General features: G+C 43.5%; 1 protein-coding gene across 3 annotated transcripts in view; it reads right to left on the bottom strand.

The window, feature by feature from the left end:
• The window catches only part of LOC138798719 (heparan-alpha-glucosaminide N-acetyltransferase-like), a 222,682-nt gene that overhangs the window by 32,770 nt on the left and 163,018 nt on the right, over window positions 1-26,894 (bottom strand). For all 3 annotated transcript variants that reach the window (XM_069979277.1, XM_069979278.1, XM_069979279.1), the window contains one exon: window positions 19,139-19,216. In XM_069979277.1, coding sequence (XP_069835378.1) covers window positions 19,139-19,216 — 78 coding nt within the window. The remainder of the gene's footprint in view (window positions 1-19,138; window positions 19,217-26,894) is intronic.

The raw sequence follows: 26,894 nt of genomic DNA, 5'->3' as shown, positions 1-26,894 counted from the left end.
GGCACTATATGGGGGCATTGGCTACTATGTGGGGCACTATATGGGGGACTGGATAATATGTGGGGCACTATTTGGGGGCATTGGCTACTATGTGGGGCACTATATGAGGGGATTGGATACTATGTGGGGCACTATATGGGGGGATTGGCTACTATGTGGGGCACTATATGGGGATTGGCTACTATGTGGGGCACTATATGGGGGGATTGGCTACTATGTGGGGTACTATATGGGGATTGGCTACTATGTGGGGCACTATATGGGGATTGGCTACTATGTGGGGCACTATATGGGGGATTGGATACTATGTGGGGAACTATGTGGGGGATTGGATTCTATGTGTGGCACTATTGGGGGGATTGGATACTATATAGGGCATTTTTGGCGGGTTCGGATACTGTATAGGGCACTATTCAGTCAGCAGCATGTGGTGACTGTAGGCGAGTGGCTATGGAGGGTTGCTATGGGGGCGTGGCTATGGAGGGTCGCTATGGAGGCGTGGCTATAGAGGGTCGCTATGGGGGCGTGGCTATGGGGACCGCGGCGCACATGTCCCTCTTTGCTCTTTGTAAAAGTTGGGAGGTATGCTATAGTCATGTCTGTGTTATCTATATACTGGTGTCACCTGTCACTCTCCTGTCTAGGTTATCTATATACTGGTGTCATCTGTCACTCTCCTGTCTAGGTTATCTATATACTGGTGTCATCTGTCACTGTACTCCTGTCTGTGTTATCTATATACTGGTCTCACCTGTGACTGTACTCCTATCTGTGTTATCTATATACTGGTCTCACCTGTGACTGTACTCCTATCTGTGTTATCTATATACTGGTCTCACCTGTGACTGCTATCTGTGTTGATAGAAAGGGCGCTGCTCGGAAATTATCTGTACAGAATAGGAAATCTCAGCTTAGTTTATGTTTATGGCTCTGGTATTAAAGAGGAAGTCACTGAAGAGGGGCATTTACCCTGTTCAGCCAACCAGTGACTGCAGCGATGTCCCGCCCCAGTCACTGACTGGCTGAGCAGGGCATCTGTCCGCTGGGTCATGACGTACCTGGCTGGAAGCTCAGAAGACAACCAACGAGGTCCAGGAGCGGGACACGGCACTGTACAGAGTACAGTGACAGGTGACACCAGTATATAGATAACACAGACAGGAGTACAGTCACAGGTGACACTAGTATATAGATAACACAGACAGGAGTACAGTCACAGGTGACAGGTCAGGGCATTGGGGTGACTATAAGTTGTTTTTTATTTCCCGCCCACCCCTACCAGTAAAGATATTAGACTTCCTAGCCGGACTTCTCCTTTAATGGTCTGCCCTAGTTGAGTTGGCTTCCTATGACAGTGAACCTTGAGAATTTGTGTGTGTGTGTGTGTGTGTGTGTGTGTGTGTGTGCGCGCACATACGTTTGAATTTGATCTGTGAGTGTCACTTGTCACCCCCTTTTTGCACTTTGACTGCTCTCCACAGGTGTAATGGGTTAATGTTACAGCTTTCATTACTTATTTTATATTATATGTCATGGTGCTTGTTCTGGTAAAAAGTCGTTTTTATCACCTGTGGATTGGCATTTGTGGACGGGGCCTGGATCACAGCTGCCTCTCAATATCCTCAGCTCCTGGGACCCGGATGTTTGCAGGGCCGCTCTCACTGCAGCGGTCCCGCACACATCAAACCCCTATGTGCAGTAGGAACGTATATATACGGATTGCTGATGTGAAGGGGTTAAATAAAAATTTTGTTGGGTATTGGGAGCATTGATCGTCCGGTAAGTGAAGGATACAGTGAATTGTCAGCTTATTGTTATAAAAGCTTATGGAGAATAAAAGCATATTGTTATAACACTGTATCCTTCACTTACTGGCTGCTAAGCATTCCCAATGATTTGAATTAGAAATTTGAATTTTGTGATATACATCAGAACATTTTGCATTTTGCGGTTCAGTTCTCCCAAAACAAAAGAATTAGGCAGTGATTTTCTATCATCATCTTCCGATCGTCGAGCTGGAGAGCCCCATTACATCTACCGATGGCCGAGCGTGAGACAAAGCCTACTGGTATATAAGGTGTATGGGGACCTTAAGACAGGAACTGATTATACAACATTGTTGCTATATAAATATAGGTTAGGACATATAAAAAAAAAAAAAAGTAAAATACACTATACTATACATGAACATGTTGGCTCACTGAAAAAAATGATACACACAAACAGATAAAGAAAAGGGCAGCCAGCTTCTTTTTTCTTTGGAGTCCAATAAACTTATCAGCATCTTTTTGTTGGACTTAATGCAGATGTGAAAATATTTTATACAAACATCTCAGAAAAAAACCTACATGCCATTGGTATAAAAGCAAGGAGTATTAGTACTATTTTAAAGAAAAATTAACTGCAGTAGTACAGAGATTGCATAGAACTAGTATGCCACAAAAATAACATGTTCTCGGGGTGATAAGTTAGTCAAGGAGCATCTGTCATAAGGAACATTATTAAACAGTCACATTCGAAAGATGTCCATACGACGTAGGTGCTAAGTGAGCTGAGATAGAACTCTGGATTTAGCCAACATCATCCTGACCAAATCAGTTTGAAGGGAAAAGAAATATGCCAAGTGATCTGGGATAGAGCACAGCTGACATCCACTTCCCAAAGCCATTTCTCCCTGCTTTACCTGTCTATATTTATTGTGCATATGTCTGATGATTGGGCATGTTGGCTGGACATGCGCCATTGGGGGGAGTTTGGCAGTTCAATCACTCTTTTGGTGTGACTAGCATTAGAATTACTATTGACATACTTGAAATAAAGTATACTATAGAATGTCCCCTCCCTATGTACAAATTAACAATAAATACATTTTCCTACAGCTTTTAATAGGTTTCTGGAAGTTAGTTGATGGTTTTATGAGGGATCAGTCCTGTCAGTTATACAATGGACCTGGGGGAGGCTGTGGACATTGTGTATCTGGACTTTTCAAAGGCATTTGATACTGTGCCACATGTAAGGTTGGTTTACAAGATAAGGATTCTGGGACTAGGGGAAAATATATGTAAAAGAGTACAGATTATACAGAGTAGAATCTTCCTATTTGCAGATGATACAAAAATGAGTATAATAATAATAATAATATTATTATTATTATTATTATTAATAACTACAAAGGAGGATCATATTATATTACAGAGGGTTTTTTAGAAGCTGGTTGCTTGGGCAAATAAATGGCAAATTAAGTTTAATGCAGATAAATGTCAAGTCATGCACTTGGGTCGTAGAAATACTAAGTGCAGTTATGTGCTGAATAATAAAACACTGGGTAAAACTACTTCCAAAGGACCCAGAGGTAATGTTGGACAGTAAACTCAACTTTAGTGATAAGTGCCAGGCAGTGGCTGCCAATTCAAAAGAGGCACAGATGCTAAAGATACAAAGGGTGTGCATGTGCCTGACGCTGGGGAGTGAAATGTGGTGCTTTGGGTTCACACACAGTATATTTCAGTTAGTATTTGGTCAGTATTTTTGCAACCTCATCATGCGATTTCAAAGATTTTTAAAGTAAACGTCTGATTTTATCGAGTGTTGAATTGTTTGTCATTTCGCTTTGATCACGCTCACACACCGAGCCCAGTGTGGATCCGCACACCAGGAACTGCAGTAGGGTGAGTTGTACATTTTTAGCCTTAAGAATGTAGTTTTGCCTCTTTATAAAACAGGTATTATGGAGCAGGTGCAGAGGAGGGCAACCAAGGTCATTAAGGGATTTGGTGGACTACAGTACCAAGACAGATTGTCAAACTTGGGGTTATTTAGTTTAGAAAAGAGACTTGGGGCGATCTGATCACAATGTACAAATATTTGAATGGACAGTGCAGAGATTCTTTACTGTAAGAGCAGTGAGACTATTATACTCTCTGCAACATGATATCGCCCAGGTCTACACAGCAACCAGAGTCAAGGGTTCTGGCTCCATTCCCTGTGTACACAGTATCAGACTACATTTTAATGACATTTAGTGGCGATGTTAGAGTTCTAGAACAGTCAAGAGCAACAGAAAAGCCAGGGTAATCAATTCTTTATAATAGCCAACTAAAAAAAGACTTCAAGTTAGAATGTAAGGGTACTATTTCACGGGCCGAGGAGGGCCCAATCAACTATGTAAATGAGCTAGATCGCCGCTCGTTTACTGGGCCTATTCCACGGCCCGATGATCGTTGAGCAAGGGCTGCAAGGGCATCGTTACCGATGTCCTTGCAGCCCTTGCAGCATCATACATTACCTGTCCAGGCTTCTTCTCTGCGCTGTCTTCATCCCCGGGTCCCGCGCGCTCTATCTTCAGAATGGACGGTCAGCTGACAGGCCACACTCAGCCAATCACAGGCCGCGGCGGTCCTAGCCTGTGATTGGCTGAGCGTTCCGTCAGCTGACCAGCCATTCTGAAGATAGAGCGCGCGGGACCCGGGGAGGAAGACAGCGCGGAGAAGAAGCCTGGACAGGTAATGTATGATGCTGCTGCTTGTCAAATCATCGGTCGCCCGCCGCGCACCGCTATTCAACCGTAGCGATGCACGGTGGGGGAACGATGATTTTAGGTCTGGCCCTAAATGAACGATCAGCCGATGACACGATCATCAGCTGATCGTTCTCTCTATTTCACCGAACGATAATCGGCCGCATCGGGCCAAATGGGGCCGATCCGGAAGATTATCGTTACTGTGGAATAGGGCCCTAAGTCAGATCTAAGGCTGCTGGGGTAGCATCCACTGTTCTTGTGAACTAAAAAGAAAAGTCCAGGTAGCCTCCTCACTCTGCTTGGTTACATGTACATCTGGGCGGCGCACCTCTGGCAAACAGCTGATGGGCAGGGCTGCTAAGTGTCAGCTCGCCTCTTATAGTATTTAATGGCCTATTTGGAGGTCAAATCATAAATCAAAAAGCGCCTTTAAAATTATATACACAAACTATTGTAAAACAACTTTCATTTTATTGAGGCAAGCAGTAGAATCAGTCAAATATCCAATGCAGAAAAAAGCTGTACCACTGTGTATCCCGTGTCATTTCCTCTCAGCCAGTATGTTTGGCCCCCTGGCCTCTATGTCACTCTTTGAGGTGAGGAATTGGGAAGGAAGACTTACGCTAGCTGACACATGCCAGGCTGTAGCTGTGAGGTTACTGAGTAAGAGGGATGGATGAAATGTTCCTGGCTTTGCCTGCCAGCAGAGATGTCACTGAACAGAGGTCTGTACTGCCATGTGCACATCATGCTCTCAGGGCTCTGCTCTAGTTACTTACAGCATGGCAACACGTTCCTTACAGCCTTATATGAGCCAAGCAGAAAGAAAACAGGTGCAGGGTACTGAAAGATTTATACATAAGTATAAATCCAAGGCAATTAGGCATAATGACAATGTCAAAAAAGTGCAAGATAATGAGAAACTAAATGAAGCCTATGTGACAGTAGCGAAATAAGGGGGGCACTCCCGGGCCCTCTAAGGCTGGGGGCCCACTGACAGAGGCGAATTTGCCCCCAGTGGCTGCTTTGGTCCGCAGCCGCCACCTTTTGGCGAACGGGCCCTCAACTTAATGGTAACCCACCAAGGGATCTGGGATAAGGTTTCCAGATCCCCGGGCCTTAGTGACCTTTAGCTGTGCGTACGACTTTAAGACAAAGGCACAGCTAAAGGGAACGCCGCGCTGGAGCAGAGATCGCTTCCTGTGCAGACAGTCTCTGCAAGTCAGGCTGGCTCCCTACACCAGAAGCTAGAAAAGGACGGGCTTGGCTTGAGAAGAGCTGGGGAATGGGTGAGGTGAGTAGGTGTGTGTCTGTGTGTGTCTGTTGTACTGCACAGAGGGGGCCTTACTGCACAGCAGGGATCCACAGCGTGGGGGAGTTGGCATCAGACGGTTTTGCTGCTGATTTAATGTCCCAATAGGTCCCAATAAGCCCCGCCCCTGTGAAAATAAGCACCGTGGGACGGATACTAACCCTATTGCTGCCAGAATAAACAGCCTGAGGAGGAGAGAGGGGCTGTTCAGCGGCAGGTGGGATTTGATATCACTGCGACTTTGAGGTTACCCAGCTTCCCAGCATCCCGGCATCTTGTATGATGGAGGTTACCCAGCTTCCGAGCATCTTGTATGATGGAGGTTACCCAGCCTCCCAGCATCTTGGATGATGGAGGTTACCCAGCTTCCCAGCATCTTGTATGATCGAGATTACCCAGCTTCCCAGCATCTTGTATGATGGAGGTTACCCAGCCTCCCAGCATCTTGTATGATGGAGGTTACCCAGCCTCGCAGCATCTTGTATGATGGAGGTTACCCAGCTTCCGAGCATCTTGTATGATGGAGGTTACCCAGCTTCCCAGCATCTTGTATGATGGAGGTTACCCAGTTTCCCAGCATCTTGTATGATGGAGGTTACCCAGCCTCCCAGCATCTTGTATGATGGAGGTTACCCAGCTTCCCAGCATCTTGCAGCAAGACAGATAAGTGGTTGGCACTGCACTCCCAAGTAGCATCAGCAAGCACCTCACAGGGAATGGGGGAGACCTGGTGGTGCTAGTTCATATTATAGGATTCCAGATAATGACCAACATTATAAAAAGTTAAGTATACCACCCTTCTCTGGGCAGTAAAGAGAAAGCATGTACAGGATGTAGAGGATGCTGGAAAAGCTGCATGACCTCCATCATACTAAGAATTAGATGCTGGGAAGGCTGGATGACCCCATTATACTGAGTACAAGATGCTGGAAATGACCAACATCATAAGAACATAAGAACTGCACTCACCACATGGTGTCTTCATGGACTTCTTTACACCGTGGACTAGAAGAGTCACAGAGCAGGACAGTATCCACAGACAGCAGTAAGCTAGGAACTGATCCGGATAGAGCAAAGTTGCTAAGAGCCTAGGAACTCTATCTCGCAGAGCGGTTGTCAGCAGGGAACCCTCAGCATTCCACTCATCCCAGGTAACAAGGTTTGGGGCCTTGTGTCACCCTCATAGGATGGTTCAGCCGACACTGGTGGGGATTAGGTGGTGTGAAGACTCAAAGGTCAATACACGGGCACAAGTATTCTCTTCATCTTCTAAGTATTCTCCTACCTCATCCTCCAACATCCCAGCAGAGCACAGTACTACTTGGGTTGGGACTCTCACGACATCCTCCTCTCTGATTTTTTGTATCTCTAAACACGCTACTCAGTCAGCACGACTGTACTCCTCGCTGTATTCCTATCACAGATCTGGTTGCTGTACTATCAAGTGTCTTATTAAGTGCTTTATCAAGGGAATTATCAAGTGTATTGCACCCTGTCAAAGCAAAGCTGTATAACTTGCTGCACACAAATACTTTTTAAGTAAAACCGAGATTGTTTATGATAAAGTGACTTTGTGACCACATCCTTGGGACATTTCCCCTTTCTGTGGGTGGCAGTTCCAATAGTCCAGGAGGGTCCCTACACCACTCCAGTCAACCGTGACTACACTAACCCAAGAGCAGCCCGGCAGGACACTGTCCACAGGGGAACAAGGTACAACCGACCTTCCAAACTAAATGCAGGCGTGCCATTACACCTGTGTGCCCAACCGGCACTGGCGTCATGAAATAACATCTTAAAGCTTGGCTGTATCTCGGCCAACCACCACCGGAGTGGCATCACACTTCACCACCTAGCAAGTGACCAGCTGCTCAATACAGTAGGATACAGCCTGTTTTGCGCTGATTGCGCTTCAATGGACCCCCCTAGGTTTAATTAGGCGCAATCAGCACGAAACAGGCTGTATCCTACCACTACCTGACCACTGGAGTCCACACAGTGTTTGATGTCACTGTCGGTTATTTAATAAAGAAGTCCATGAGGACATCATGTGGAGTGCAGTTCTTATGTTCTTATGATGTTGGTCATTTCCAGCATCTTGTACTCAGTATAATTGGGTCATCCAGCTTTCCCAGCATCTAATACTTAGTATGATGGAGGTCATGCAGCTTTTCCAGCATCCTCTACATCCTGTACATGCTTTCCCTTTACTGCCCAGAGAAGACCTACTGGGGGAAGGGGTGGTGTACTGCACAGAGGGGTATACTACAGAGGGGCCTATACTACATAGAGGGGGCTACACTATGGGAAGTTTGGATAGAGATGAGGATGATTCTGGATCAAGGAGTCTAAAATGTTTCTCTAGCAGATCCTGTGGAGAAGAGTCATGGTCAGAGAAGTCTTCATGATGGCCGGAGCCAGATAGAGCGCAAAGGAAAACGTGAACAGCTTTGAATATCAAAAACATCACCTGCAATTTATGCAGAGAAGACTCCTCCTGTGAGTCACTGGATGTAGATGGACTATAATCACTTATAAGAACTGCAGAACCTGTATACACCTTGATCTACCTCAATACGGTCACTGCTAAGGCAGAATATTGGTCTCTTTATTGTGGATGTTGTTCAGTGACAGTATAGCGCTATTATCCAGTAACTGTATGGTGAGGGTAGTTGTCATGGTCTAACAGTATTGTTTGTCCTGTATATGCTGGTATTATTAGTAATATTTTGTTTATATAGTGGAGGTATCTTCATTGAACCTAAAGAGCACAGGTGTCAAACTGTGGCCCTTCAGCTGTTACAAAAGCTTTAGAGTGCCTTTACACAGACAGATAATCTGACAGATTTTTGAAGCCAAAGCCAGGATTTAGGAAAAAGAGAAGTCATAATCTTTCCTTTATGACCTGTTCCCTTTTTATAGTCTTTTCCTGGCATTGACTTCAAAAATCTGTCAGATAAATCCCTCTGTGAAAACAAGCAATTAGCTTTAGCTGCCCGGGCATGATGAGAATTGTGATTCTGCAACAGCTGGAGGGCAGTGAGTTTTACACCCCTGTTAGGGTATATGTGCACCGAGTAATTCTGATGGAAAAATTTGCATAGGCTCTATCATATGCACCGGCAGATTCCGCTGTGCGCCCCAAGAATTGAAATGTCTGGTATTACAATTTGGTTCTGTATGGAATTGCTGTGTTTTTGTCATCTCACCTTCAGAAATTAAAAGCAATCAAAAACTGGTATGGACCCCAAAATGTTATTAAAAAATAAAGAAAACAAAACTTCATTCACCTCTGTAGCTAGAAAGATCAAAAAAAAATTTACGTTTTTATTTTTGAAAAGTAGTAAAACATGACGGAAACAACATAAATCGGACAGATCCGCAGAATCTAGTGGATGCCTCCTTTTTTCAGGTTTGCCTCCTTTTTTCAGGTTTGCAATACATTATAAGTGCTCATTCTGGTTAGGGCTCTTAGAAGGTCAGGCAGAAAAAAAAATTCAGTTCTTAAAGCGAATGTATATTCAGTACATTGGTTTTAAGATGCTCACATGGATAGAACGGCGGCAGTGTGGGGAAGCAGTGCCGTGGTCTTTTTTTGAAGCGATTCCCGCGTACAGCGCCTGGGCACCAGACAGTTGAGGGAATCCCAGCCCCTCTATGATGCGGCTCCATTCATTCTAATGGAGCCATGTCGTAGAGGGGCAGGGGTCTCCTCCAACTGGAGGTGTGCCGGCCCGGCCTTCAGTGCTTTACCCCCAGCTGGTGCCTGGGAATAGATGGGAGCTGTATGCGAGAACCTTCCCGCAGTTCAAAAAAAGGGACCGCATCACAAACTTTCCCGTACCCCGTTCTGTTCTATCCATGTGCAAAACTTGTACTGCTGGTACACTCGCTTTAAGACGACAGGGGGTCTGAATCCTGTAAAACCAGCAGCTTCCACTTATTAGGCAATCTTCCTGAGCCCACTGGTAGGACAAACCATTAGCACACGAAGAGGATGCACAGGAAAAATATTTATTAAAGAGGAAGAAGTATTTTCAGAATTTACACAGTACATTCACCAATTTTCATCAATCTTCAGACTATAGAAAATTGGATTAGAAAACCTTTTAACTAATCAAGAAGAAAGGAATTATCCCATGCACAGTACTGATAGAGATAGCAAAAGGACTATCGAAATTACGTCAGTGCATGTCGGGTCTCAACAGTGACTTAAACAATGTCTTTGTTGCTCAGTTCAACTTTTAGCTTCTTCTTCTGCAATACGTAATATAAAAGTTGCATGCAGAACAAACATCAGCCTATATCTCTATAACATCACATTGGCCACAATCCATCACGAATACAAAAGATGATAGAACTATTAAATAATACATTGTACAGTTCTAGAGTTGACCACACCACTGAGTTTCTGCCCATAGAATATGCTGTGTGCTGTTTTTATGGCTAAGATACGAGATCCACTATAGTCCCGCATCCTCTAACTTGCACAGCAAGTACGAAAACAGATTGTTTTCTCCATTGGTGGCATTTGTATTGATTTTAGATTAAACTAATTTCAACAGCTGGAATCCTGTTCTACTGCAATGGCCTGTAGACTTGTTCCATCTGACATGGAGCACGCAACGTGAAGAATCCATCGACCAATACACAAAAAGCTAATTATAGTCACTCCCTGTCAGTCCTGTAATGCTGGACTGAGAGGATACGGCCATTGTTAGGCTTCATTTATAAAATGTCCCATGAAAAGAAAGATTGCTCATCAGTCTATAGCTAAACCTAGGCCACATAAAGGATTAAATAAGTCATTATACACTTGTGATCTACATTTTGGCCGGGTTCACACATTGTATCCAGTATTTTTGTACTGTGCCATAGGGAAAAGAGACATGAGGGTCGGGCACATGTAAATAAATAGCCCATTATTTGCAGTGAACCTATCACAAAGTCCCAATGAACTTCTTCAGGATACAGACAATGCTTTCAGTAGTTTGCCTGGAGCCAGGATTCGGTGATCGGGTCCTGGTCTATACAGTCTACAGGCCAAGCTACTATAGAAAATCACATTAGGTTTTTAAAGTTCTGCTTCAGCTGCCAACTTGGCTATTTATGATCCTTTAGCTTTCATTTCTCCTTGACAGTTCGGAGGCTGAATATCAAACAGTGGAGTTGATTAACTTTAGAAAAATGGAGTCCGCTGTCTGCTGATCAATAGCTTTTGTTGTCTTGTAATGTCATAAATTCACTTGGCAGTTTGCAGAGAGAAGCCACAAGATCCAGCAGGTACTTTCCTGAGTCCGAGGATTATGGGGCTGCACATTCTTAACCCTTTGACAACCATGAGAAGTTTCGTAACAGTAGGTATGCCAAAATATAGCATGGCGTACAACAAATGTTCCTTCTTATGAAATACCTATTGATCAGTTACTAAATGTTGTGTTCACAACCCTAAAGAGACACAACTTAAATCATCAGTCACATGACCTATTGTTCTAGCATATTGTTAGATTCATTTTAGGTTAGTCATGTTCTCATATGATTATACTTTTATGGGGGATGTATACAGTATGACTGCAAGGGGAACAATTATCAAAATATGCCTCTGGTCTATGCCACAGAAAAAGGGGGAAGATTTGCGTATATGAGCCATATCCCCCTCTCTGCTGATGACTGGTTAGGGGCGGCATGGCAAGGCGGGTGTAGACGTAGCCTCCTCCTGCACCTCATTTATCAAGGGTTACACCTGGAAACAGGCATAAACCAGGCAAAAATGTAACACCTGTCTGGACCAGGGTTAATGTTATTGCGCAATCCCTGCACCAAGCGCAGGTTGGGCCGGATTCACTAAGGGGTATGCGCCTCTTAGTAAATATCGCAGGATGATTGGGGGCGGGGCCTAGTTATAGACTGGCTTATGGGTACGCCAGTCTCAATAAACGCCCCTCTAAGAATTTTTAATGTATAATATGTTTATGACATCTGAGGAAATTATGGTGGGGAGCAGTTTTGCTACTTCAGCTAAGCAAGGCCTGAAGAAAGTGTCACATGAGGAGATGGTGAGCACATGAGTGACCCTTTGGTAACTAGGGACTGGGAGAGTCTGGCTGTGGAGTATGGGGGCTGCAGTGTACTGTAAACCTATTGTTCGGAGATTTGAGAGGAACTATAGTGCTAGGTTAGTTACCCAGAGGCCAAAAGTGCATCCCAATGCATCCAGGTGTAAAGTAGTTTCAGACTAAATGGGTTCATTGATAAGAATAAGGTTGTGGGAACAGGGTCCTTGAGAGTAGGACTGGGTAGAGAGTAGCTCATGAGCAATGGGCTCATGGGAGCAGATGATCTCAGTGGTTAAAGGGGTCAGGTGTGATGAAAAATCATGGGCGGCAGCTTTATTTTGACATAAACCATTGGGAGAGCTCAGGGGCGTAGCTAGGACTCATGGGGCCCCATAGCAAAAAACTGTATGGGGCCCCATAAATCCTGTACGCCCCCCCCTCCCCGCCAAACACAGACATTGACGCACATATACACACACAGAGGCACCATTAACATATATACAGATACGCCACTGACATACACACATATATACGCTGTAATGTGATTACACTAGTGCTGATGTATACACCATGAGTAGAGCCCAGCATTAATAGAAGCTGCTGCAGAACATCTTTGGGAGCAAACCTGTCAATCACTTGAGACACTACTGACATACACAAACACACACATATACACCAGTGCTACAGACACTGCTGACATACACACATATATATATATATAGCCACAGATACATACACATACTGACATATAAATATATACACAGATACATATATACACACACTGACATATACATATACCCACAGATACATATATACACTCACTGACACACATACACAGCACTTACAGCTCCCAGGCTTCCCCCTCCTCCTCCTGTAGTCCGGGCTGATCTTCACATAGATGTATTGAGGACCTTTGGGTCATGTGACCCAAAGGTCCTTCATCCCTCTCCTGTGCCGTCTGGCAGGTCCTGCTCCTCTGTTCAGCCCGCTCAACCGGCACTACAGTGAGGGGGCTGAACAGTGCAGTGGGGGTCCCTCTTCCTCTCTGGACCCCTGGGGGAGTGGGGTACCTACCATGAAGGCAGGGCAGGCTTCCTCGGGCCCCCTTCCTGCAGGGGCCCCATAGCAGTCGCCTTCCCTGCCTTCATTGTAGCTACGCCACTGGGAGAGCTCATTCGATGCAGCTTAACCCTTACTATACAGAAGACCGGAATGCTTGGCTGTGCCGAACGTTCCTGCACACATGGAGGACATCTGAGTGTGACACTGTACCTCTTACAGTGACCACAAATCTCTGTGTCACTGTATTAAGAGGAGAAGTAAACGTAAAAGCTAATTTAGTCTCCAGTACTCGTCTTTAAAAGAGAACTATTCAGGAACCCCCACCCGACAGACAGACCTAAAGATAGAAAACACGTTAGTACTTTGTATTCCAGAAAACAAAAAACAAATTACAGATAGTAAATGAGTATTGGTAAGACTCTCCAAAGGAAACAGGTTATGGGCTCCTGTACCTTTAACTAGGTATCTCTCTATAGGCCACACAGGCCAAAACAAACATACTCAAATAACAGAAATACAGAGAAACATGCAAGAAATATTGGTTCCTTTTGCCAATTAGAAAGTGAGTGAAATGTAGTAAAAGACACTTTACTTAAAAGCATTTACAGAAAGACATGTAAGTGGAGATCAGTGATATCCATCAGTACTTGCAAATGGTGTTCGAATGCTTTATTTATGCTTCCTCTGTATTAACCCATTACTGAGAGGATATGTTTCTTCTGTTTCTAGCCAGTCATACCCTGCTGCGGAAACAGGATAGCAAAAAAAAAAAAAAAAAAGTTTTAGGCTATGTTCCCACACAATATTTTTGCTCAGTATTTTGCAACTAAAACCAGAAGTGCATTGAAAACACTTCTGAAAAAGGCTATGTTCACACACTGTTGAAATTTAGTGGTCTGCCACCATTTAACAGCAAATAACGACAGTCACTTCAAAACAGCCGTTGTTTTAAAATAACTGAAATTATTTGCCATTAAATGGCGGCCATCCACTCAATTTCAACAGTGTGTGAACATAGCCTGTCTGTGTTTATAACCCACTTCTGGTTTTAGTTGCAAAATACTGAGCAAAAATATTGTGTGGGAACATAGCCTTAGGGCCCTATTCCACCGGACGATTATCGTTCAGATTATCGTTAAATCGTTAAAATCTAAACAATAATCGTTCGGTTGAAATGCAGTTAACGATTAACGACCGAACAAGAAATCGTTGATCGCTTTATAAGACCTGGACCTATTTTTATTGTTGCTCGTTCGCAAAACGTTCGCATATCGTTCGCATTGAATAAGGCATCGTTCGGTCGTTTGCAATAGATACGAACGCAATAGCAAATAAATAGCGAAGAAAAACGATCGCAATTACGATCATAAGTAAACGATTAATCGAAACGATTAATCGATTAACGAAATAATCCAGGCCAGCCATTCACTGTCTGTAGGTCTGCAAAATTTGCAGACGTGTGAATGTAGCCTTACTCCCAGTTCTAAACTAAAATGTGATTCATGGGGGAGATTTATCAAAGGGTGTAAAATTTAGACTGATGCCAACAGCCCCCTGCCACCAATCACTGCTCCTCTTTCATGTTAACAGAGCTAAGAGCTGAGCTGTTATTGGTTGCGGTGGGCAGTTTGCACCAGTCTAAATTTTACACCCTTTGATAAATCTCCCTCCATGTGTCTAAAGCCCCTTTTAGGGTCCTATTACATGGAGCGATTTTTAAGGATTAACGACTAACGATAAACGATCGCAAACGAGATTGTTTATCGTTAACCTGAAATCGTTGACCATATTACACAGAACGATTGTCGTTAGATACGCGTTTATTCCTTCTGATCTAAGGAAAACAATGGGCAATGTGCTTTTACACTGAACGATTAGTGAAAAAATACGGAATTACAGCGAACGATTAACGATAATTTTAGGTTCAAATCTAAATCAACGATCAACGACATCCGATCGATTTTTTTTAACGTTGCCTGCAATTACACAGAACAATTATCGTTTAAATTCGAACGATATAACGATTTTTCGCACGATTATCGTCCCGTGTATTAGGGCCCTTACACTTGCCGATTGTTGGCAAGGAGCATTGCTAGAAGTTCTCCTTCGGCTGATAATTGGGCTTTGTAGAAATGTCAGCGATCAGTCGAGGAACGTTAAAACGCCCACTCGTCAGTTGATTGCATCTTTTGTGCGCCTTCAAAGTTTACACATCTTCATGTGTAAATCGAAAGGAATCTCTGATCAGTGCTCGCTTGCGTCCCTGCATGGCCCTATAGCGGGCCGTCTTAAAGGACCCTTAACCATTAAGTAACAGTCTGTATTGTATAGATGTAGGTTTACTAATGGGTTTCTGGACATTACAGTAGTTCCTATGACTTTGGTCTGCAAAGGTTTCAATTACATGAAACAGACAACTTTTTTTCTTGGGTTATAGAAGCTGTTTAAAGCCTCCAAGAAAGAGTCTCCTCTACGAAACACAGAAATATAATAGTAATAAATAAATGCTCGACTTTGGGCTTGTTGGGTGTTAAAAACTGGAAAAAAAAGCAGAGAAGATGAACAAATGGATGAAATATTGCATGTGCCTCTTATAATACATGAGATGTGGTAGAGTCCATGTGTGACTGTTCCCACTAGTTGGTAGGTACCCTATAAACAAAAAAACAGCCATGCCATAAAACATATGGGTGGCACTTCTACAATAAATAAATAAACTGTATTAGGCTATGTTCACACAACGTTTTTTCAGCTCCGTTTAAAATGATGTCCGTTATTTTGAGTCTAAAATAACAGATGTCATTTAACTGTCTGGCCTCCCCTGTGCAATGACTGGTGTTTGCACATTATTTTTATCACTAATTGATTACTAATTGCCCTTTGGATGCAGCTTATTTGAAAAGTCCATTGAATTTAATAGTAAAAACGGAGAAAGAACTGTGATAAAAGAAAAACTGTGTGTGAACAACTAATAAAAAACGTCCGAAAAGACTGAAAATAATGATCATGTTCATTATTTTGACGTCCGTGGTAGAAACATCCGTTATTCAATGCATTTTGTGCATTGGACATCCATCTTCCCATTGACTTCAATGCATTGCCATTGCAGTCAGTTAAATCACGGCAAAAAACGACGTTATTTTACTTTAACTTATTGCTGCTTACTTATTGCCCCACACACAGATTTTGCCCCTAGTGCTCCATACACAAAGTGCCTCCTTAGTAGTAGAAAGATAGACAGACTTTGTCTCAGCAATTTCAGAGCAAGCTTAAAGGGTCAAGACAAGTTGCTAGTGGCTCCAGGCCCTGTTATTGACTATTCGTAATTGTATGAGTGCCATTGGGATGCCCATACAGTTGAATATGTTACAAGGGAGAGGTTAGAACTGTGGTATTGCCCCTTGAATAAACCCCTTCTCCTTAATTGATATATGTAAGAACTCCCTGCCTATCACTCTCCGATGGTTGATAGATGGTTGTAGACCATGTGGTGCGAAGAAACATATTGACATTTGTTACGTAACTAAATAACCATTAATCCTGAATTAATCATTTCCTAAGCATTGTTTAGTGACCCGCTGGGTCTAACATGGACACCCCCTGAGAATTTTCTATCAAAATCAACAAGTGAAATCACAGTGAACTCAGCAAAGTAGAAGAACTCCAGACTGTTCCACATATGGAGAGACCTGCTCTTCCAATGACCCCAATTATTTCAGCTCATGTTCCACTGTGTACAGTGCCGTGTTTAGGTAAGAAATAATTAAAAACAAAACACTATAGAACTGGAATTGTGTAATGAATAGCGCAGGAAAAAGTATTTCAGCAGGAAATTGAAAGTAGAGGTCCCGTGGCATTAGTCTTCGTAAAGGGACTAGTGTGATAAATACATATTATATTACTATGGTTGCTCTCAATCACCTGTGTTTTCCTCCAAGCACGCCAATAAACGGACTTCATGCTTGAAATGTAGAGCTCACAGTGAGTATGTAGCATAGCATCGACTCGCGTTACCTTCCCTGCGTGCTACTTATTAATCAAGCAAAACAGGAAACAGAATCTACAAATCTATGTTAAAATGGTTAAATATATTTCTGTATTTAAACAAAGAGCATTGGTTGTACTAAATACCGCTTAGTTATAGCCCTATACATAGTATATTTTACCATACACTGTAATGTAGAACATTATTAAATTAAAAATACAGCCGAAATTTATACCAATTTTATGGCTGTAGTTTGTATTTTTTTTTTTATTGTCTGAATATAACAACCTAAAAGTTTAGAGGGGTAGTTCACCCCAAACTTTTTTCTTTTATTAAAAAATCTCAAGTCTTCAAGTACTTTTTAGCTAATGTATGTCCTGCAGGAAGTGGTATATTCTTTGCAGTATGACATGGTGCTCTCTGCTGCCACCTCTGTCCATGTCAGGAAGTGTTCAGAGCAGTAGCAAATCCCTATTAAGAAAAAAACCCTCTCCTGCTCTACAGACTGGAAAGAATACACCACCTCCTTCAGGACATACAGAAGCTGATAAGTACTGGAAGTCTTTTTAATAGAAGTAAATTGCAAATCTCTGGAACTTTCTGGCACTAGCTGATTTGACATTTTTTTGTTGTTGTTGCTGAACTACCCCTTTAATTTACTGAACTAGGAGTTCTGCAAAATAAAATTATACATTTAGGAAATAGACTAAATGTAGACACTAGGGGCAAATTTATCAATGTGCGCTCCTGGAGTGTGCTACCAAAAAGGGTCAGATTTTACCCTACTCCGTGGAATCAGAAGTAAACCCTGTTCGCCTGATGGGCAGGAGGGGATGAAGCAAAGAGGGATAGGGGTGTGACTTCCCCCATACCTGCAAACAGGCGTAAACCATGTCAGAAATATAGGTGTTGATAAATCTGGCTGTGTCAATGGGGTGATTTCAGACCAGTCTTAATAAATCCCCCCCCCCCCCCCCCCAATAACACTGTTCTGTCTAGTAAACTTATTAAGCCTGCTGCGAGTCTTTGTCATAAATGTTTGCATATGTTTTTGACAGAATGCCAATGTATACCACTGATGTGCTGCTTAAACACTGTGAATCCAACCTAATATCTATAAATGCTGTATAAAAGGGTCTCCCAAAAACACAATATGCTAAAAATAGCTACCACAAAAAAAACATTTGCCAAATGTATAAAATCTGTAACATGTTTGGCCTATAAACCACAATAGGACAAATCTGCAACATGTGAAGATACCCTTAAAGTGACACTGACACCGTCACTGTCTAAATCATCAGTAGATGTGATATAAAGCAAGTTTGCAATTTACATTCATCATTATTTTTATTATTAGTTTTAATGGAAAACATGGCACTTCCTGTTTTCTGACAGGAAACAGTCAGACAACAGGAAGTCCTGTGTATCAAAGGCCATCTGAGCGCTCACAGAGAGAAGGCAGTCAGGTGATTGATGGACACATTGAGCCGTGACTCTCTGTACTGGCTGTAATTCCTGTGTTTAGTCTGTTTTTACAACCGGCACAAATCAGAAAATCTGCCTTCAGGAGACTGGACCTGGATTTCTGGTAAGTTCAGCTTTGTTTTACAGCATGATAACAACAAAAAAATAATGAATGTAAATTGCAAACTTGCTTTATATCACATCTACTGTTGATTTAGATTATGAAAGTCATAATGACAGTGACACTTAAAGAGGATGTCCTCTTTAATATGACCCACGGATAGAACAGCGACAACACGTAGAAACCGGTGGCGCAATCCATTTTTCGATCCGCGGCCCGGTTCCGTTGTATGGCGCCGCTCTATCCACGGGTACCGGTCCAGGGCTGAAGCACAGGAGCTGGCTGCCCCCAGTGGGAGGGAATCTTCTCCCCTCTATGACGCGGCTCCGTTAGAATCAATGGAGCCGTGTCATAGAGGGGCGGGGGATTCCTCCTACTGGGGGCTTCAACCCCGGGGCGCTCCAGTGCTTCAGCCTCAGTGGATAAAACAACGCCATACACGGAAACCGGGCCGCGGTTGGTAAAAAAAAACAGACTGCGGCACCGGCTTTCCCGTTACAGCGCTGTTCTATCCATGGGTATCTGATGGTTCATCCACCCCAAAGAGGACCTGTCACCTCAACGCCGTCATCCCAGGTGACAGGTTCCCTTTAAAGACTTTCATTTTACAGGAACTTACCAGTAAGATGCTCCAGATAAAGAATCTGCATAATATTTTATGTGGGGACTTGCGGTAAATAAGAATGATTTTCCCAGCCTATGAAATTAAATGCAAAGAGAGAAATATATCAGTAGAACTGCAAGGTACTTACACAAATGCTAGGTTTGAGCGATGGTCATTACACAGGATACTAAAAAGGTATACGTAATGCATTTACCACCAATGAGTAACCATAGACATGAGCGCAACTCCAGCATACTCAAGTCTGATTGTTCAGCATTTACACACCAGTGGCTGAATAAGTTTGATCTAGTCCTACGGAGCCAAGGAAAACATGGAAAACTGTCATAGGCCATAGGCTGTACCCATGTTTTCTAGGACTCCCTAGGGCTGCATCCAACTTCTTCAGCCACCAGTATTCAAATGCTTGAGTTGCGAGAATCCCTGAGTATACGTTCACACACGTTGGAGTTTCATTGCGTTAATACAATGAAGGACGGCTGGACTGCAATTATTTGATTAATTACTGCAATGAAGTGATGCATTCACATATCGTTTGCATTGCGTTACTGCATGAGTGAACATACCCTGACCAAACTAAATGTAGCAGCTACTGACACTTCTGTGTGTAATTTAGCTGGTTATTGCCAGGAGACTCAATTGCACTAATAGATTTCATTCATATGTAAAGAATAAAGTACAAATGTACTGTATATGCACTCAACGAAAAGGTGAATAAAGACAGCAGCACATATACTGTAGCGCTTACTTTTCCACCTATTTGTATCTCAGGCGACCAGCTATGTAGATTATTACTGAAACCCAAGTAAAAGAGCCCACCAGCTTAATAGGTAACTGTTGTTCTAGAGCCTCACTACTACCGCCACACAGTACTACATAGTGATGCCACCTCCGAGCTGTTCTTCACTGGTTCTCGTACAGTAGTGTAGACCAGACCAATGATATCACCAAGAACTGTCTATATGTACAGACACTCACCGAATTTGCTGAGGCATTGAGGTCTTTGTTCACACAGCGTTGCCAAAGAGCATACACCCGCACTTCTACCTGCCCCCCTTTCTGCTGCATGCCCTTTGTGTGAGTAAAGACCTCATTGCAAATTTGTTGAGTGCCTGATATCTGTTTCTACATTGCATACATCATTTGCTATTTCTATTGCCACTTCAGTGTGTTCAGCTTTCTCTGTGTCTGTGGCCAGCGTTCAACCTCCCCACCACCACCAGCGACCTTTACTCTCACTGTGTACAGAATTGTCTATGTCTTTAAATTATTGGGGAATCTGTAAGCAGTTTTGAGTAATAGGGTATTGTGCAGTCAGTAAAAAAAACGGATTAACAGAAATGCGGATGCAATACGGATGCCTAATGCCTAATGTTTAGCGGATTGTACGGGTGGATAGTGCGAGGACTCTACGGAATAAGGCCTATAACCTAAACTAAAGTGTGTAAATGTCTACTTTAGTAACTTCACATATAGGCAGAGCCGTTTCTTCCATGAGCTGGAATGAGGATTCTGCCTTCAGGCTGCAGATTGTGTGGTCCTGGAGGGGGCGGCAGAATCTTCCCTGTCACCTCTGGGGGGGGGGCGCCATTTTAATTCTCGCCTCAGGCAGCAGAAAATCTAGAATTGGCCCTGCATATAGGTGCGAATATCACTCAGTAAGGCTGGGGGGGGGGGAGGGGGATCTCTGTAATGGGCTGTCAGCAGTTTTGATGGCTGCTGTCAGACTCGCTTTAATATCGAGCCAGCCACATAAATGCTATAAAAATGTGTCCACTAGAAAACTGTGTACACAACACTCATCCACAGTCTTACACTGCTGTCTATTCCTTTAATAAGGATTATATGTCAATCAGCAGCCACTTAAATGTAGTTAACTTCTTCCGTGCCAATCTCTGCAATTAGATCAGCAAATCAGACAAAAAGGATAACAGATCTGTGGCATCCTGAGAAAGTGTAAGGGCTGTATTACATAGCCTGACCCCGCAGTGTAAGTGAGCACCAATCTGCTAGTTCCGTGCTTGCTTACTAAGCCTATAACAGTGCTCGAAAATGGACATTGTTAACCCCTTCACGTCAGTAATCTGTAAATATACGTTCCTACTGCACATACCCTGTGCAGTAGGAATGTATATATACGTTCCTGACTGGGAAGGGGTTTGTGTGTGTGGGACCACTGCAGTGAGAGCTGCGATCCCGCAGCTGCCTCTCATTAACCCCTTTAACGCAGCGATCTATAGCGATCGCAACGTTTAAGGTACTCAGTGACAGGACAAGCTCCTGTCACTGAGTGATCGGGACCCCTGCAGCTATGCTTGTACCGACAGGTGGGGGTAAGCCACTTACCTCCGTCCTGTCGGATCAGCCATCCATGTATAGAGTCTGCTCACAGGCAGGCTCTATGCACAGATCGCTGATAACACTGATCTATGCTATGCTATGGCATAGCATAGATGAGTATATGCAATCTGTTGATTGCATGTTCTAAAGTGAAAAAAACATGTTAAAGTGTAATTTTTTTTTTAAAGTATTAAAAAAAAAAAAACCTTATACCCCCTCCCACACACACACACAATAAAAGTTTAATAAATAAATAAACATATTATATATCGTAGCGTGCGGAAGTGTCCGATCTATTAAAATATTACATTATTCTTCCCGCATGGTGAATGGCATAAATGGATTAAAAAAATAAAACAGGATTGCAAAATGTTTTACAATTATATATTAGAAAAAAAATTATAAAATGCGATAAAAATTTTTTGGTTACACCAACATGATATTAATAAAAACTAGAGATCATGGCACAACTAGAGAAATTACACCCCAACCAGCCCTGTAGGTGGAAAAATAAACGCTCTATACCTCTTAGAAGGCGGGGAGGAAGTTTTTTTACTACAATAACCCTTTAATTTGACCCGGACATCCATGCATCAATGGGCTCGGTCTTGAAGGGGGTAATGTTGTCCGTGGAGCCCTTGCCGTAATCAGCTATCGGCCGTGCATTAGTTATTACACAGGGATTTTCTCTTTGCCCTCCTTGTACTCAGTAATGCCCCTCTGAAGTGCTGTTTAAATTGTGCAAATTAGCCTTTCAGAGGAGCTTTAGAAAAGAATGCCCTGGGGCTGTAGCGTAATTTGGTGGGGGCAGAGGGGGCGGCCGCTCCTGGGCCCACACAGGCTGGGGGGCCCACTAAAGATTTCGCCAGTTGCTGCTATTGCTTTTGCAGACAGACTGAACAAATGTCTATTGGGTGAAGGTGGCCCCTGGCCAGCAACCAGTGCTTCTGGGGGGCCCACACGGCTACCGTATGTTGTGTCTGACCATTTAGCTGTATGCACTTGTATGCGAGGAGAACATACAGTTGAATGCAGCAGGGTGATTGACAAGGCGAGGAGAGCATTGGCTCTGCACCCTGCCAATCACTGTTTTGGCCACAACAGGCCGTTCCCTCCCTTAGAGCTGTGGGACATGAGTGATGTCACTCGTGTGCTCAGAGAGCAGGAAAAGAGTTGACATGAGAAGACTACAGTACTGCAACCGTACAGCAGGTAAGTATGGCTTTTTTTCCCTTAGTTATAGAGGAGGAGACCTATGTGGGTAGGTGGGGCTAACTCCTTGGAAGGATGTTATCTATGGGGGTTAGAGAGCGGGATGCACTGGCTAACCGAAAAGGGGTACCTAATTTGGAGGTACAGTCTACTTACAGTGGTGGTGGTGGTGTCTAACCACCAGGAGGATTACTATGGAGATTACTGCTGAGGAAGGGGGTGGCTGCATGGGGAATACGTACCAGGAGAATTACTTACATGAGATGGTGCTGGATTGCCTGCACAGAGAGGTCTCAATACTAGATAGATGCACAGAGGGGAGTCTAACTTCTATGAGGGCACACAGAGGGCCCTAACTAATACTACATGAAAACAGAGGGAAACAGAGGCCTAACTACCATATGATGCTCAGGGAGGCTATATCTTCTATATGGAGAAACAAGGGGGATGATCTACTATGTTAGGATATAGATGTGGCCTTTTTACTATATGAGAGCATAGAGGGACCCTGCAAACTATATGAGGGCTAAAATTGGGTCTAAATACTACATGGAGGCATACATTGGCTGCTCTCATTTGCCCTGAGGTTCCCTATGGGTAACATAATTGGTTGGGGGCCCACTGAGACTCACTCGCCCCCCCTAGGCTGAACCCCTAGCTATGCCCCTGCCTGGGGTATTACTGAAGAAGCGTGGAAAGGAAGGCCCTAGAGGCATTGCAGGTCTAGGGCACAGGTGCTCCAGGCCCCCAACTCATTGACATTGCTCTGGACTACAAATGTGTTTTTTTTACCCTAAAGAAGGCACAAGGACCAATTTGAACCCTGCAACGGGAAAGGACTTGATGTCAGCTAACCAACGGTACTTTGGGGTTCGGGGGGTTTGTAGGTGGGTACAATCTAAATATACAGCTATATGGGATTATAACTTCATAATGCAGAGTGTACTTCTTGTACTCATTCACCACCTGTGTACTATGATATCTATCTGTTTATATATTGCTGTGGAGAGATTTCCATTTGAGAATCATCTCCTGCAATGTATTTTTCCACTAATATTTGATATTCACTTACTTAAGTAGGATTTATTTTCCTCTGTAGAACTCGGCGCATACACATTTGCTCTGCAACATGCTGATGATCAGGTTTCCAGTTACAAATCTCTGCAGAAACACCAGGGGCCAATATCAATTATTGGTAAAGTGTCCAGACCTCCTGTTTAGTACCATACACGTATAAGAAAAAAAATAATAATACAACATCCTGGAAATCTCATAATCTTGAAATATAATTTCTTCATATATTATGTTTGATTAAAATTGCTCTGGTTACACATGATACAGGCAGCCCGGAAAACTAGAAATAGATTTCTGCTGAAGGTCTTAGAGGACAATGAAATCTAAACGCAGACCCTCACACCTATATAAATAGGAGGGTAGAACTCTAAGTATAAACCCTCAAACCTCCAAACAGAACCCACATATTTGGTTTGAGACGTATACCCAGCTTCCAGCTATGTTCACACAGCGTATAAGACCGGCCGTTCCGTGACCCAGCCGGGACACGGAACAGCCAGTCTCTGAAAAGATCATCCCGGCCAGTACTTCAGTACCAGCCGGATGATCTTTAGCGCCGCAGAGTTCTGATGCGGGCACATCCGTGCGTGCCCGCATCAGAACTCCCCACAGCACACTATGGAGCTTGTGGGCAGAGCAGCTCGCTCCATAGTGTGCGCTGACATGGGTTTCTGCGGCTGCTATTCACTGAATAGTGGCCGCAGAAAACTGACATGTCAGTTGTTTGCGGCACCGCAAGAGATCCCGACCGGAGCGTATACCATGTGTATACGCTCCGGCCGGGATCCCATAGAAGAACAGGCAACGTATCTTTTAGCAAAGAATACGGCCGTTGTTGCCTATCTCAATAACGGCTGTACTTTTACGAAAAGATACGTTGTGGGAACATAGCTTCCATCTGCATTATTTTATCTCATATGGCCAGAGCCTTCTGTGGGTATAAGAAATGTGATTTTTCAGTAAACTCCCCAAAGTTCCCCTCCAGACAACCTTCCTTATCTGCCCCCTCCTTTCCATATTTCCTCAAAGGGTGAGGGGAAACATTCTGAAACTTCATTATTATACTTAAAAACATTTCATTAAAGGGGAACAGGTTAAACGAATGTAACCCGCAGTTAGCCCCCCACTGCGCATGGGGCCGAGGAGGAAGGTATGTCTGTTAGCAGTGCTGTTCCCGTGCTGTTAGCAGTGTGATCCTCGATCTGGAGCACCATTAGGAGCACTGCACAGCCTCCATAGCGCCAATTCGGCCCGCTCCTTCTAATGATAATCAATCCGAGTCTCCTCACTCAAAGGGCTTGTAGCCCAATATTACTGTGTCCTTGGGGAGCAGCCACCTACACTGAGATCCTCCTATGCTGGGATCAGAAGAAGAATTCAATGTGGAGAGGGATTAGCAATGTCTGGCGCAAAATGGTTGGCTCAATGTAGAGAGGGTGAAAAAGAGTGATTTCAAGGAGCGCTCATACCCAGCCTTGATGTCCATGTTGGGAGCAGGATACACCATCCAACCAGCACCAATAGTATTTAATTGAAAGAAACTGTATTATTGGATAACACATTTCAAAGGCGCTTAACCTTCTTAATGGGCTATCCCATAATAAAGCTTTCGACTATTCTTTTGGGGTTACATACATCATGTATGTTGTTAAGAATTTCTTTTTTTAACCTGTCAGAATGGTTGGTCAGAAATCTGCATTGTTATACATTGTTATGCTTTAACATTGATGACTTATTCATATGATATGCCATAAATGTCTGATTGGCCAACACCCACCACCCCACCAATCAGCTGTTCAGTAGAGCCACATTTCCAGGATATACACAATGAATGGGAACTACACTGTGTATTGGTGGTACCAGGTTACTACAAACCATTTCCGGCAATTCATTGTGTATGTAGCAGAGCTGCGGCAGAGCAGATGATGGGATAGGTGGCGGGTGGTGGCACCCTGCCAATCAGATATTATTCGACCAGTTAATACATTTACCAGGAACTGCTGCTATAGGATGAATCCTACTGAGAGCCTGTCCATTACAGGTTATAGCATACATACTTATGACATACAATACACACAGCTGTACCCTGCCTAACCGACATCATTGAGATTACAAGATATTTACCAACATCATTCACTATTTCAGCCATTTATTCTTCCTCCGGTCTTTACTTCACTGAGGAAGGAAGCTATAGTAGTAAATAGTTAATTGTCTCCTTTGCCAACATTCTCCGGACTTGTGAAAATATTCCCCTGGCAGCACAGGAGCCCATAGATGGGCTAAATACAATTACTGTTCCTTACAATCTGATTAAGAGGTGGTCCTTCTCTGCACTAAAAATAGGCTAATAGTCTAATTGAGCGGTTAATGGCTCAACAAAAAAGCTTGGGAACACTGGTTTAAATGTATCCTCATTCCGCCAGGAGAAGAGAAAAAATCAACTAAAAGCTGTTACCCATTAGCCCTAGAGGATAAGATCAGAGCGTTACTGTATAACTATGTTACAGTGCATCAGGATGGAGCTGTAATCGGAGCAGGGAGCAGCAGTCCACGACAGGGAGGTGCCTCGCTCTCTTTTCCATTCTCCAAAGCAGTCTAAGCATTTAGTATTATAACATGCTGCGGTTATTCTCGATGTACCCAATTACATTATAGGGAATATTTATCAAAATGCACCACAGGCGTACGTCACAGAAAAGGAACGTACGCCGTCCCTATCCCCCGCTTTCTTGATGGGCGGGCAGGTGTGTCATGGCAAGACGGGTGAAGGGGGGGTCTCTTTTATTAAAGTTTATGAGTCTAAACTGGCATAAACCAAACAAAAGTTTACACCTGCTCCGCAGCAAACATAGCCCAGTGAATAGCGGCCGCAGAGAACCTGTCAGTGCACACAATGGAGCGTGCGGCTCTGGCTGCACTCTCCATTGTGTGCAGCGGGGAATTTGGATGCATGCGCACACTGATGCGCCCACATCCGAATTCAGCGGCAGTGAAGATCATCGGGTCGGTACTGCATACCGGCCGGAATGATCTCTGACACCGGCCGTTCGGCTGTGAGAACATGGCCTTAAGGTATAAAGTATATAACTGACCAATTTTTTTTTTATTAATGCTTATTCTATTAGTT

Source organism: Dendropsophus ebraccatus, chromosome 8, assembly GCF_027789765.1.
Source record: "Dendropsophus ebraccatus isolate aDenEbr1 chromosome 8, aDenEbr1.pat, whole genome shotgun sequence".
Taxonomy (NCBI): domain Eukaryota; kingdom Metazoa; phylum Chordata; class Amphibia; order Anura; family Hylidae; genus Dendropsophus; species Dendropsophus ebraccatus.
The sequence above is the reverse complement of the archived record's forward strand: the minus strand, read 5'-3'. Positions and strand labels throughout refer to the sequence as shown.